Source organism: Crocodylus porosus, unplaced genomic scaffold (assembly GCF_001723895.1).
Source record: "Crocodylus porosus isolate Cpor-Errol unplaced genomic scaffold, CroPor_comp1, whole genome shotgun sequence".
NCBI classification, from domain to species: domain Eukaryota; kingdom Metazoa; phylum Chordata; order Crocodylia; family Crocodylidae; genus Crocodylus; species Crocodylus porosus.
This window is the reverse complement of record NW_017728950.1, coordinates 49,150,376-49,164,334: the sequence shown is the minus strand read 5'-3', so window position 1 is coordinate 49,164,334 and position 13,959 is coordinate 49,150,376. Positions and strand designations below refer to the sequence as shown.

Here is a 13,959-nt window from a genome sequence, read left to right as displayed (position 1 = left end):
TTCCTGATCAAGTTCTTCCCGTTGGTTGGGAGGTCTGTAGTAGACCCCCACCGTTAAGCCTCTTTCCCCTCGACTGCCTTGTATTCTAACCCAAAGCACTTCAGAGTGCCCCTCCCCTGACTCCTTGCTAATTGACGAGGATGTGTATTCCTCCTTAATATACAGTGCCACACCCCCACCTTTCTTTCCTATCCTATCCCTCCTGTTCAGCCTATAGCCCTTGGCATTCACCGCCCAGTCATGTGTTGGGTTCCACCATGTTTCTGTGATCCCCACTATGTCTGGGTTGGTGTCAGCTAGCAGGAGGGTAAGTTCCTCCTGCTTGTTTCCTATACTATGAATGTTTGTGTAGAGGCATTTGAGGTTTTGCTTGTCTGCAGCTTGAGGAACAGTTTCTCCCAAACCCCTGCACCTATCTCCTTGAAAATTGGCAGGCTTTGTGGCCTCATCAGTGGCTACCGTCCGTGTAGTTTTCACCCCCCACATGCCTTAACACACACACAGTGTCACCTATGTCATGAGTTTTGCTTGTCAGCAGTTTGAGGTGCAGTTTCCCAGAAACCCCTGCACCTATCTCCTTGAAACTTGGCATGTGCCATGCTCTCAGCAGAAGCTACCACCCTGGAAGATTCATCTGAATCAGGCAAAAGACAATAAAGTTATAGATATTTCATTGATTTCCCATTATACCTTATGGCCAAATCGCCAAATCACTGAATCTTTTCCAAATCTATTTGGAAGCTCTGAATGAATTCAGAAAGCCTAAAGCTTCCAGCAATTTGATTTGGATTCATAGATTCAGCCTCCAAATCATCTGAATCATCTCTGAATCTGAATTGTGCTCCAAAGCTTTGCACAGCCAAATACCAAACTTTTAATCCAGCCTATTTGTGTGCATGAACTTTGGCCTTGGCAGCAAAAGAAAGAAAACTTCTTTCTTTCCCTACTCATGGTGTGTGTGGTCTGTTGACAACAATAGTTTTTACATACTTAACTTTCTTTGGTAGAATAAAAGATGCATCGACTCAGCCCAAAAGGGAGTATCAGCCAAAACCTCGCATGAGCCTGGACTTTTCAAGTGGAGATAATACCCAGCACAATGGAGGGATTTCTCATGCTGGCACACCAAAACCACCAGGTAAAAGAAAAAAGAAAGGTCATTTTCTGTCTGAACCTTTTATTCTGAGTACCACAAACACTGATTTCTTTGGGTCTAGTCACATAGGACATATGGTACATGTTGAACCTCTGCAATGTTATGTGGTCTTAAAGTTAGAACATGTTCGGAGCGGTCACATTATAATGTTTACAACCATCTCTAATATACATATCTTGTACTTTGCCACTAGAGGACCAGTAAGCAGGTGTCTTGGCATGCTTTACTAGTGTGCCTTTTCCACCTATTTCTGACAGTGGCTGAAAACACATGAGCTGAGGAAAGTGTTGGTTTTCTGACTGTCTCACTGAGGGTGTGAATTCCAATCCTTCCTTGGCCAGGCATGTCTTCTCCAATCCTTCCTTGACTGACAGTCCCAGCTGGTATCAGATCTCCAATGGCTCCCTGGAGATGGCAAGTGGGGAAGCCAAGCAAATCTTTGCTCTGGCCACTGTAATAAACAGGCACCCTGCTTCAGGGACATCAGGTCCTAGCCCTGATGAGGCACTACTTTGAGGAACATGATACTGACCCACTTACAGGAGGCACAACACCAACACTGCACAAGTGCTGCTGGGCACTACCAGTGGGAGCAGCTCATTGTCATTTGAGAAGTGGCAGAAGAAGTTTAGGATGTCCCGTGGCACATTCATGGGCATTTGCACGAAGCTTTTCCCCCCTGCTGTAGCTTAATGGCATTGGGCTTCAGTGCCCCATGTCTTTTGAGAGACACATGGCCCTGGTGATTTAGAAGTTGGTATACACCAGGGGTGAGCAAAATATGGCATGCAGGCCAGATCTGTCCTGCCCGGATCTTATCTGGCCTGCTGGACCCCTAAACAATTCAGAAAATTAGTATTTATCTGCCCCTGGCTGCCTGTCAAAGATGACAAAGCACCACGGACAGTAGAAACCAGGGGGATGACAAAGCACCGGGGGCAGTAGGACCAAGGGGGAGCTGGTGGCAGGTCCCACCAGCTGAAGCAGCAAGGCCTGCCCTTCCCTACCCAATCCCATCCCCCCACTTCCCTAGGCAGAGGCTTCTGGCCTGGGACCCTGGGGCTGTTCCTGCCTCCCTCCACCAGAGATGGAAATTCAGATAAGAATTTTGGGTAGGGGGAAGGCAGGGCAAGACTGTGGGTGATCACCCCAGTCCTTGGGGGCAGGTCAGGCTAGCTTCTGTGGTCCTGGCTCTGCAGCTGGGAACCACATGGTGCCAGAGCAGTGGGTGGGGGATGTGGGGTGGCTGGAGTGTGGGGCTCAGGCTGCCAGGTGCTCCCCCCTCTACCTGCTGGTGCAGACCAGTCTGGCTCCATAGAGCCCCTGCCTGCCTCTCCTTTCTGCCACCCTGCCCTTGTTTCTGGCGGGGCAGGAGGCAGCAAGGGGAAGGACTTCTGGTGGCAAAGGTCAGGGGTTAGGCAGCAGGACTTCTGGTCCCAAGATGGCAACCAGGGGGTTGGGCACCTATCAAGGGTGGGGGTAGCCTTGCAGCCCTTGACAGATTGCCAAAACTTGGTAAGCGGCTCTCCGCCTAAAATAATTGCCCACCCCGGTATACACTAACAGCATTCATTACAACACCAACAAGTTCAGCGTGGGGGAGAAAACAGCAATGACACCTGTGCATGAGGTGTGCAATGCCATACTTTAGGAGCTGGGGCCCTGATTCATCCACCTTGGGGACCTGTAGGTGGTCATCACCAAGTTTGAACAGATGGGCTTCCAGAACTGCATGGCAACCATCAATGGGAAGAAGTATACCCATTCTTTGCTCCTCATACTGCACCTCAGATTACATAAACCTTAAAAGGTTCTTTTCTGTTATACTCCAGGCAGTTTTGAACCACTGGAAGTGTTTCACTAACATCCATGTTAGGTGTTTGTGATGGGTATATGATTCAGGAACTCTACTTTCCCACAGATGATGGAGTGTGTGTGTGTGGCGGGGGAGGATGATGGGGGAGTTCTTCCCTGCCACTCCCATCATGTATTTGGTGAGAGCACCATGAACTGTTCCCTCTCTTGATTATCTCGGATGTGGCTTAGCCACTGCACCCCCAGCCATTGAAAGCTATACACCAGGTGACTGGACCCCAGGAAGGGGTTCTTCAGTTACCAGCTGAACAGCTGTTGGATGGTGGTGGAGTGCACCTTTGGGCACCTAACAGGTCTCTAGGGATTCATCTTGAACTTGAGCTGTGGAACATTCCCAGTTTCAAGTCCACTATCTACATTTTCCACAAAATATTTGAGGCAAAGGGTAAAGCCTTCCAGAAAACCAGAATGGCTCTATATGGACCCATGGTTGGAGAAGCCCCTGGCACTTTGGATGGTGCATGGGCTGAAGTGGCACTCCCAGTCAAGCGTTCTAGGGAAAGCCATTGACAAACCAGTTCTGATGAGGGAAGCCTTGACTTGACAACTTTCTGGGACAAGATTTTGTCAGGCAGGAGAGAGTGCAGAAGACCTTTAAGTGATCGTGACCCCTTCATTTGCACTGCACCTTTTCAGTGGTCTGCTTCTCTGGAACATCTCAGTAAACATCTTTGATGCTAACTGTTGGGCTTGACACCCCCTGTTTTTTGGGACTGGGGAAGGGAGCCTTGGGGTGGGAAACTAGAGTATGGGATCCTGCACTGAGAATTCATGAGGGCTGGTTGGGAGCGGGGGTTGTTGGGTGGGTCAAGGTTATGAACACCTCAAGTTAAGAACTGGACAAGAAGTGCAGAGGAATAAATTTCATAATTGTACAAGCTTTATTTCTTAAAATAAATATGAGATAAACATTTGAAAACAAAGGCCTTTTCACAAGCAGATTTGCTGAGTTTAAAACTAAACACTACTTAATTGCATTAAGTATGCTGTTAGGTGGTTTTGGGTCCCTTGCTGTCTATTGGTCTCCTTGCTCTCTGGGAGTGCTGTGGCATGGAGGCATGGCCTCCAGGCTGAGCCAGATGGCCCCAAGGAGCTTGATATCCACATTTCCATGGACAGGCCCAGTTCCACCTTGCTGAACTGGCTGGAGGCAGATAGCACCAGGGACCATCTCCCCATCTCATCATCAAAGCTCAGGTGCCTTTTTGTGGCACTGCCCCCTTTCTGCTGGGGGAAGGCACCTGGGAGAGTGATAGCCTCTCTTATTGCTCCAGGGAAGGGAAGGACCACCCCTACTAGGGCATTTAGCAGACCTGACACTCAGGTCTCCACTCCCTGTTTGGCATCCAACCACGCGGGGCGGGGGGGTGCAGGGTTCTGGCTACCGAGGGCAACTGGTTTCTGGGGAGATAAGTGCATGGCACACCTAGCCAGCCTCCCCACATTCACACTGATCATCTGGCAGCAGTTACTGGCCAGGGAAAGGTAAGTAAGGGCAGGAGGAGGCAGCCAGTCTCCATAGTAGCCTGTGCTGGTGTGAGGCTGGTACCATTGCCTCTGGCTGAGTGAGGTAGTCTGAGATGCCTGTTGCCTCTCTGCAATGTTACATACATACTCCTCTGCAATCATAACCACCCTGTCCTGGAAGGACCTGCATGGCTCCATGGTGGATTGGAGGGACACAGGGGCTGGAGGGCTGATGCCTGGACCCTTGATAGTCCATGTACCAGGAAGTGGAAGTCCTGTGTCACAGAAGTCTGCTGAAGAGTTCTCAGCAGCTCCTCTGACCAGTCCTGCCAGTACACATTGGCAGCAAGTAGTGATTTGGTATGAAGAAGACTCTTCCAGTGTTTGATTTTGGTGGTGACATTTTCAGTTACTGGAGTGGAAGTGTCTCTTTGTGGCCTTGGGGCAGCATCAGTGCTGGAGTCTCTTGAGCTCTCTTGCACTGGTGTGAAATCTGAAGAGTAAAAAAATAAAAAATGGCCTGGAGATTGTTTTCAAAGTCAACAGATAATCTGTGTGTGAACTCTGAATTTCTGTTCAAACACTGATAGCTGTGCCAACAGCAGTACACCAACAGTAGAACAGACCTTGAAGTTGTTGCAAAGTTCTAAGATAGTAAGAGGAGAAACATGCCCTTTTTTTGCTCTGTACAGTCATTTTCATGAGGCAGTGGACCTCATCATGCTAAGTGCTCTCCCAGCTACTGTCTCTCAGCTAACTGCTGCACTGCATCTTTCCTCCCTGGAGGTTCTTACAGGTGGGCAGGGATCACCTGCTATGAAGTCTCTTCCCAATAACCTGTCTATCCCTATGTCGGGATACTTCTTCTCTGGCAAGTATCTCCCTGGCAAGTGTCCCATCAGTGCCAGGTGGAGTTCTTTGAGCTTGCAGGTGGCAGTCACACAAGATATGCCCTGCTGCTTATGTGAGATCTTGTGCCAGCACATGACCTGGAGTCAGGGAAGAGAATTGTTTGTTATGATGGGTCTCTGCTGAGACTGGTAATTCCATGGAACATGTGGGAGGCGCTGGAAACCTTACTACACCTGTGTTACAGCTTCATTGCCAGATCTCCTAGCAGTCAAAGCAGTAGTTGTTCACGCTCTGAACTAGGATTGCTCTTCCCCTGTAATATCTCCCCTGACTGCCACTCAGCTGTGCCGATATCCCTGTGGAGACAGAAGCAACTGCCATCCTAGGAGCTGAAAGATAACAGTGTTCTCTGGTTCCAGAGGAGTGTATGGGACTGCCAGTGGGCATACCAAATGGTAGGGGTACAGGGTGGCAACATTGCTATATTTTAGTCTACGCTTCCCCTTCTCTCAGGATTTTCCCCCTCCACCATCCCTCTGCTCCTGCTCATATGCATCTAAAAAGAAAGCCTTGGATTGTGTGCTTTTGTATGTTATTGTCCCAAAAATCTGCCCTGGGGGTTGGAATCCACAAGTGCAGGCAGGAGCTCTACTGAGCCCACCCCCAGGTATTGGTGCATGGACTTCAACCAGCAGTAACTGATATGGAGAGGTTCCCTCCCTCCCCCCCAAATGCACCCTAATTTGCATGGTATGTTCACAGAGGGAAGGGGAGGGGTGGTCTGAGAGCTAGGCATTGCTAGGCAGGGCCATCTAGAAGGGGAGTCAGAGCTGTCCTTGCTATGTAAGGCAGTCACAGGGTGGGATGGGTGGGATGAGCTTTCCAGTGACATTGTTCACTAATTAATTAACCTAGGCCATTGAGCATCTTAATTGGATTGTCAATCTGTAACCAGGCCATTGAATTACGCACAATTGCCATGGCTGAAGCACAGGTGTGCCACCAGTTCTCACCATTCTCTGTTGTGTGGAACAGGATCCTCACCCCTCTGGTAAATTGCATGGGTAGGGAGCAATCTGCACCCATTGCCACCCCCACCCTGAGCCATTTGCCACACCCAGAGACCTGAGTCACCCCAAGTTATGAGCTACCCACATAGTTCCATGCCCCCGAACATGCCACCAATCATCCTTTCCCTTGGAGTTGCTGAAACTTACTAGTGGCTGGTGTGGCATTGTCCATTTCCACCTCCTTGATGAGAATCTTGTCCATGCTGTCCCCATCTTCTGAGTCCCAGGTAGGGTGTGGATCTGGGTGGGGAATAAGTTCACCAAGCAGGCATCTTTGTACTCTTCCATGTTCATTTTGGTAGCAAGAGGTAACTCCATTATTGTCTTCATCATGGACATCATTGCACTGCACCAGGTCTGCAAGTGTGCAATGCACAGTGTGGTAGAGAGTGATGGCATAGTCCTCCTCAAGGCTACTGAATAGCTCCTTGTGGTAGGGGACCCTTGCCACAAATACAATTCAAGGTTTACCCACTGGAGTGTGAGAAGGGCATTCTCTGGTCCTGTTTGGTTCATGAAGCTAGAGATCACTGTTTGTACTAGAATGCTCGAGGAAAAATGAAGAGCCTCATCAAACCTAGAGGGTATCAATGGGTGGTTCAGGTGGTGCCATACGGGTCAGGGTCACACCACCTGAGGGCAGGGGACGTGTCACCTTAAATATGGTACGACCCTCATGACGTATGAGTGCCATCTCCAGCTCTGAGAGCATTAGCTGGCTTTTTGAAAAGGAAATAGGTGCAGATGGAGTGAGGAGGGTGGCATTCACTCCATCTGCACTTGGAGCTTGGGGAATCCCAGCAGTGGGAGTTTCACCTTGAGGAACACCAGCTGCTCCACCAAACCAGGGTCCAAGAAGGTGCAGTGGGGTGTCACTACATTCCCAGCAATGCTGAAGACTCTCTCGCTTGGTACACTGGTCGGTGGACAGGACAGGGGTCTGCAAGCAACTGTGGCTAGTTCCAGCCACATCTGGCTGTGGCTTGCCCAGTAAGCCAAGAGGTCACACAGTAGCGGCTCCATGTCCTTAGCAAGATAGGTAGCCACCAAGGCCTGAGTGCTACCTTCTTGACTGTGGGGATGGTGCCTCTGGACCCCACCATGGAAGCCAAGCCCTTGGCCCACATTGGCAGCACCTATGGTGGAGGAGGAGACTGGTTGGTGGTTGGTATGCTAGCATGAGACAATGGATGCCCCTCTTCCACATCCTCCCACCTGCAACATTTTGCCTCCCTGACTCTCTTTACTAGCACCTTCATCCACTGGTTCAGGGTTTGACTGCTATATACGCTGCCCTTCACCCTCGGGTCACACATGGTGGCCAGCACATTGACCCTACTGGACTGCAAGGGATCAAGCCATTACCTGATGCCCTCCTTCAGCTGCCTCACTGGTGACAGCAGCTTGCCCTAGCCAGGAACCTTGATCCCCTGGAAGCCCTCCATTTGGCTCTGAAGTTCCCTCATTGCAGAGATCACCTGGCTAAGGAAGATATCACCAGCACTGAGGGTTTTGGTGGACTCGAGGAAGGGCTTGAGGACCAGCAAGGTCTGGGAGATGGTATCCCACTTAGCTATGTTAAGGGGGCCATTGATCCCAATCTCCCTGAGCAAGGCCATCTCATGGATGGCCTTCTGTTGCTCCATTAGCCTCTTGAGAATTAGGTATGTGAAGTTCCACCAGGTCTCCACATCATGAATGATTTTGTGCTGCAGGATATTCAGCTCTGCTTGTTTGTCCTGCAGCATCTTGTCCCCCTTGATGCTCCGGAGGAAGTAGCCCACCACCTTCCTGCATGAGGTTGTGGAGCACAAACTCAGCTGATTCCTCCTTTTTCAGAAATAAGGTTGCTGGTGGTACTGGTGCTGTCACCAGCAGCCCTATCCCCCTCCAAAGTGTCCCTGACAATGAGGTGGAACTTGTGTGCCACGGACTGCCTTGACCATATTGGCCCCGTTGTTGGTGACCATGAACCGATGGGTAAGCTTGCTCTGCCCAATGAGCCACCCATGCACCATGTGGTTCATGGCCCCCATGATCTCAGTTGCTGTGTAGGACTCATCCATCACTTAGGCTTGAAGGAGAGCCCATCGATGGCACTGTGAGGGAGAGGTAGGCATGATCTCCACCCTGGCTGCTCCAGATGTCTGAGGTGAATTGCAAGGCCACCTACAGACCTGCCTTGTGCAGCTACTCCCTCAAGTACTCCCTGCATGCCTCATACAGGGAGGTCACAACCATCCTGCTGAAGGTGGTGCTTGTGGGCACTTGCTAGGATGGGGCCACAAGTGCCATGAGGTGCCTGAACCCTGGCTGCTAAGGAGAAGGGCTGGCCATCCACAGCAAGCTCGCTTCTGGGGTGTGGGTTCATGTGTGGATGCTGCTGTATTTTCCCCCTCCTCAGTAGGTGGAGGCACAGCAACAGGAGGAGTAGACTCAGCTGAGCTGCTTGCCTCCACAACCTCTACGTCAGACTCATCTGAAGTGCCTTCTGGGGAAGGAGACCTGGTTCTAAACTTGAGGGGTGTGGAGAACAAACTCAGCTGATTCCTCCTCCTTCCCTGGAATTTCCCTTGCCAGGGCATTGAGATCCAGATCTAGCTCTTTCTCTGGCACTGGACGGCTCAGCATGGGGAATAAAATGGGGATGGAAGAGCCTTTCACGCTGGTGCTGGTGCTGCTGCTTGTTGTTGTCATGGTGCTGGGGGTTATGGCTCTTGGGGGGGATACAGACTCAGGCACAGGCTGTGGCACTGGCACTGCTCCCCTCTCCTTGCTGCTTGTGGAAGCCTGATCCCTGCTAGTTGGAGGAAAGAGGCTGCATCTCAGTTTGGAGTGGGGGTTACTTACACCTCTACTTCTACCTGATCTTCTGCCCCTCCCTGAAGGCTTGTTACCTGCCCTTCCACCACGCTTCATGGTGTGTTTTATAATGTCTAGCTTTTACAAAAATATACAAATATATCTTTCTTCCTATATAAATTTGATAATGTATGTGTGCTGCAAGGTATAAATGTATAAAAACAAATGTAAATCTATCTTTCTTCCTATATAAATTCTATAATGTATGGCAGGATCACAGTCGCTGGCCAGCTACATAGTCAATATGACAGCAGTCCTTCCCCACCCCTTCCCCACATCCTTACTTTCTGTTTCCCTGTAGGCAAGTCCCTGCAGGCAAGCCCATCTTCAGCTTTGAAACTCGAAATGTTTCAAAAGTTTTGAAACATTTCAACTGCCCTCATTTTGTTTTGAGGCTGTTTCGAAGTGCTTTGTTTTGCTTCAATTTCACTGTTTCAAGCTTAAAACAAGTCAAAACAGTGTCGAAACGAAACAGCTGACAAAATTTTACATGACCCTACTGAACAGCTCCTGAGAGTTGCTGTCTAGTTTGAAAGTCCAGGAATGAAGTGTTGAGTTGGTTCTTGGCTTTCGGGGCTCAACTCTTTTATTCTACAGTATTTACTGTAGAATATTTACTGTTCCTCAGAGCTTTGGCTAGTGGTAAGGGAGAGGCTGAACTGCGTCTTCAAACTCAGTAATGCTAGCGTGAGGCAAGGTCATTTCCACTGAAGGACAGACCATCTCCTGTATCTTTTCCTTTCCCAAATCCCTTGTCTAAAAGCAAGCAGAATGGCACATGATTTACCCTAAACACCTTTAATTTTACATAAATTATAGTATGTAAAAAAGGCGCTGTACTGATTTCTATAGAAACTGAATATCTTTATTGTCCCAAAAAATCCCAACTTGAGGTAGGTCTTTGCTCATTTAGTCCTACCAACATGCATGAACTTGCCCTGGGGGAAATGTAGTTAGAGCTAAAGATGAAATCCTATTTTCATGCCTATATACCAAATATGTTGATTGCTGTTAATCTTGCTGTTGTGGATTTTATCCTGTAAGGCACCTGCATTTCTTTTTTTTTCCTTTTCCCCCTCTTTTTGGAGATTACTTCCTCATTTCACACACACCACTGAAACAGCTGTCAGAAGGCAGTGATGCTGGATAACATCTGTTCTGAGCCAAATTTGAATGACTGATCTAAAAGTGAAGGGGGTCTACCCTCAGTACCTTAGAAACCAATGTCTTAAGGCAGACCTTGCCTGCTGATTCAAAGTTTATGCAGTCACCCAGGGCTTCAGGGAGGCTGTTCAGAAACACAGTAACATTAAAAGGAGGAGAGGAGGACTGTTTGCCACCTTCCTAACACAGATACAGTTCTAATGGCAAAACAGTGCTGGTACAGCTTACACCAATTAATATTGCTTCATGGAACAAAAATACTCACAGACCAAACTGACATAGCTACTTTGGCAGCACTGAAGTGTGGACTTGCCTTAGCTAGTCTTTTTCAGGATGCTTGGATGCCTTAAGAAAGCTTTCCATATGGGAATTTAAAAGTGTCATGATGTCTGCTTCCAAGGCAACTGGTTAGTGCCAAAGGCACTGCAAAAAGTGGCCAAATGTGCAAGTAACAACAAGTATGAGGAGAATGAAGCTACTAGATTTCTAAGTGCTCTTTTTCTCTGTGTTCCCCCTCCTTAGGTGTTCACATGGACCAGCCATGCTGCCGAGCTCTGTATGACTTTGAACCAGAAAATGAAGGGGAGCTGGGCTTTAAAGAAGGAGATATCATTACCCTCACTAATCAGATTGATGAGAACTGGTATGAAGGGATGCTTCATGGCCAGTCAGGCTTCTTCCCCATAAATTATGTGGATATTCTGGTTCCTTTGCCCCATTAGGATGGCTGTTTCACCATCTCTTGACCCACATAGTTATATTGATACCACTGCTTTCAAAATGCTGCTTACTACAGCTCACAAGTGCAAACTGCAGTGGTTAGAGTCATCCAGTCCCACTGAGCATCTTTGATTTATGTGTTGTTATGCTCTGTAGTGGTGATGCGTGGTATCTTCTGACCCAGCACAATGTAGCACGCAGGTTCACAGGCTACACTGTGTCAGCCTGTGATGGTGACCAGGCCGTTGTTCATATGATGTTGGGAAACAAATAGCAAGCAAGAGTGATGACTTGGAGTGAAGTAGTGGAAAGCAGTTGGAGTATTGGGAAGATAATGCCCATCACCACTGTACTACTTTTAAGTCTTAGTTCTTTATAAAAAAGAGTTAAAAGTTCTTGCCATTCCATTTTTCCCTTCCCAAGGATATGGTTCACACAGGTCTAATATTGCCTAACCAGCATTGTGTCTTCTGATCAAAGTGATTCAGAATCCATTACTGTTCTCAGAGAGGCAGTATGATGTAGACCCTTTGGTTTCCCTGAAAGTGAACTACCATTGTACTGTATGTGCTGCTGACCTGCAGCTAGTTTAAATTCTGGTTTGTTAACTAAAGGCCTATTCCATCTGCAGATAAAATAAGAACCATAGTAAAAAGGTCAGTAATACAAAGTTGAGTTACAAGCCAAAAGTGGCTGCTCTTTATAAACACTGAAAATGATAAATACAATGCCAGCAGGAAGGGCAGGATGGGGAATAAAATTCATATAAGTGTTATCTCCTTTATGTGAAGTTTTTGGCACAAAAAAGTGCCATTAAAGCACCAGGAGCCCTTAGTAGATTCATTCCCCCCCCCCCCCGAAAAGTCCTTTAATTTTTGTCTAAGTTTGTCTAAGTTTGTGTTCTTTGAACATCATTTGTGCATATTCTGCCCTCAATGAGGACTAAATAAAATTGGTTTTTTTTTGTGCTGAGCAATTAAAGACTTGTGGCTGTATATACAAAAACTGTTCCCATATGTTTTCTTTCTTTCTTTCTTCCCCCATTTCTGCAACTTGTGTGTACAGTGCTGTGTCCAGCTTCCCAACATTCTTTTTGTAACAGTTGTAAGAGTTCTATTAGTTTAGTTTTCCAGAGTTCTATTTATCTAAATTGTACAGACTCTTTCAGAGGTTTAATGTGCTGCTTCAGATGTGCCACTTCAGTACTGGAACATGTGAAATAAAGGCAATCCCTTACCGCTTAATGTATAAACTATATCATGGAAAGTATTGATATTTCAAATAAATAATGCTGACAGAATAACCAGAATAATATTGTGAATTATTCTTGTTGTCTCTTTCTGTTAGAACAATGGTCATATTAAGTGCCATATTATTCAGTGTTTTATTTCTTGTTTTATTTATTACTTCTCTTTTATTCCTTGACTGTAAGCTGCAAACCTAAGTATAACAATTCACCTTCCTTTAGTTTTACCAGGACTGCGTTTGCTTCTATCCATGGAAACTTGATCAGGTCCATAACTAAAGTGACTCAGGTAAAGAGGGTAAGCCAAGCCATGAATGTAATGTCATGATATGTGTGCAGCAGCATCTGGCAGCCTTCAGTGACAAGACACTTACCATCAGAGATCACTGGAGATGACAACCTACTCTGTAGGTTGAAAGATCAGGTACATTTTAGTTTTGTTTCGTTTCTTTACGTATATTTCTGTATTTCATAGTCTTATTTTTACTATTGTTTCATTTGACTTAGTTGATAAGTATATGTCTGTAGACATGCCAACAAGAATCATACAGCATAACTTTGAGAAGATAAATTTGTCATTTATTTTCTTTGGGGTTAATAAAAGCAGAATTCCTCTCAAAATATGGTCCTGTCCATAACTGTATTCTGAGTGCTCTGTACTCACTACTTCATCTGCCTTATTGGCACAGGATCAGCTGCCCAAAAAACAAACCAATTGGTGCCCAGTTAGTATAATGCACCTCAAGAGTGCCAATGTGTTTTCCATGAGCAGCCTTTTCCATACAAAATATAAATAAAAATATCAATATACAGCCTATGACTCACTCACCCATATTCTCTCTTCCATCAACTCCTCCACTCAAAAAATGAAGAAGCACTACAAATTCAAAGCTACCATGTTAAGAAAACCCTAGAAAATCCAGGGCCAAATTCAGCCCTCACATGTGGCTGCAACTGAGAATAGCCTTACAAGCTCCGCACCTCCATGGATGCTTGCAGAAGCATATGGTATTTGTAACAGAGAGTCAGAGGCTCCCGTTACTTCAAGAGGAGAGTGAAGCAGGCTAATCTGGCCATGTGGGGCTGCAGCAGAGGAGTGCAGGCTGGCTTTTAAGAAAAGGGGAAACACCTGTGTGTGGATGGGGAGGCACATGATCAGAAGGGGCGGTGCTTAGAGGCATACAAACCCAGGGCCTGAGGCAGAGGGAGAAAGTCTGGCTTTGCATACAGCTGGGAGAGGAGATTCTGGGAGAGATGGCTGCAGGAAACAGGTCCCCAAGCTACCTGAGACAGCTAGGTAGAGACAGTCAAGGGAAAAGTATGGTTTGTGGTGTGGCATCGACCCAGAGTGGAGTGGAGAACTTTGGTTGGAAGCAGTTTGCTTATATGTGTGTTTAAGTTTAACTACCAGAGGACTGGGTTGTGATTAAGGGGGTGATATGGAGGCCACTGAGGAACCTGAGGGGCGCCCAGTAGAGATCCCTGGAAGAGTCAGGGACCCCCAACAGCTGAGCAGTATGAGAGCAGCCTTGCCTGTGTCATGGACC

At 47.4% G+C, this 13,959-nt stretch overlaps 1 protein-coding gene across 1 annotated transcript in view; it reads left to right on the top strand.

The window, feature by feature from the left end:
- Window positions 1–12,466, top strand: part of SH3GL2 (SH3 domain containing GRB2 like 2, endophilin A1) — a 215,102-nt gene extending 202,636 nt beyond the window's left edge. Inside the window, exons 8-9 of the mRNA XM_019555338.1 lie at window positions 1,008–1,138; window positions 10,969–12,466. Of these exons, the coding sequence (XP_019410883.1) occupies window positions 1,008–1,138; window positions 10,969–11,168 (331 nt within the window). The 3' untranslated portion in view covers window positions 11,169–12,466. The remainder of the gene's footprint in view (window positions 1–1,007; window positions 1,139–10,968) is intronic.
- The last annotated feature ends 1,493 nt before the right edge of the window (window positions 12,467–13,959 follow it).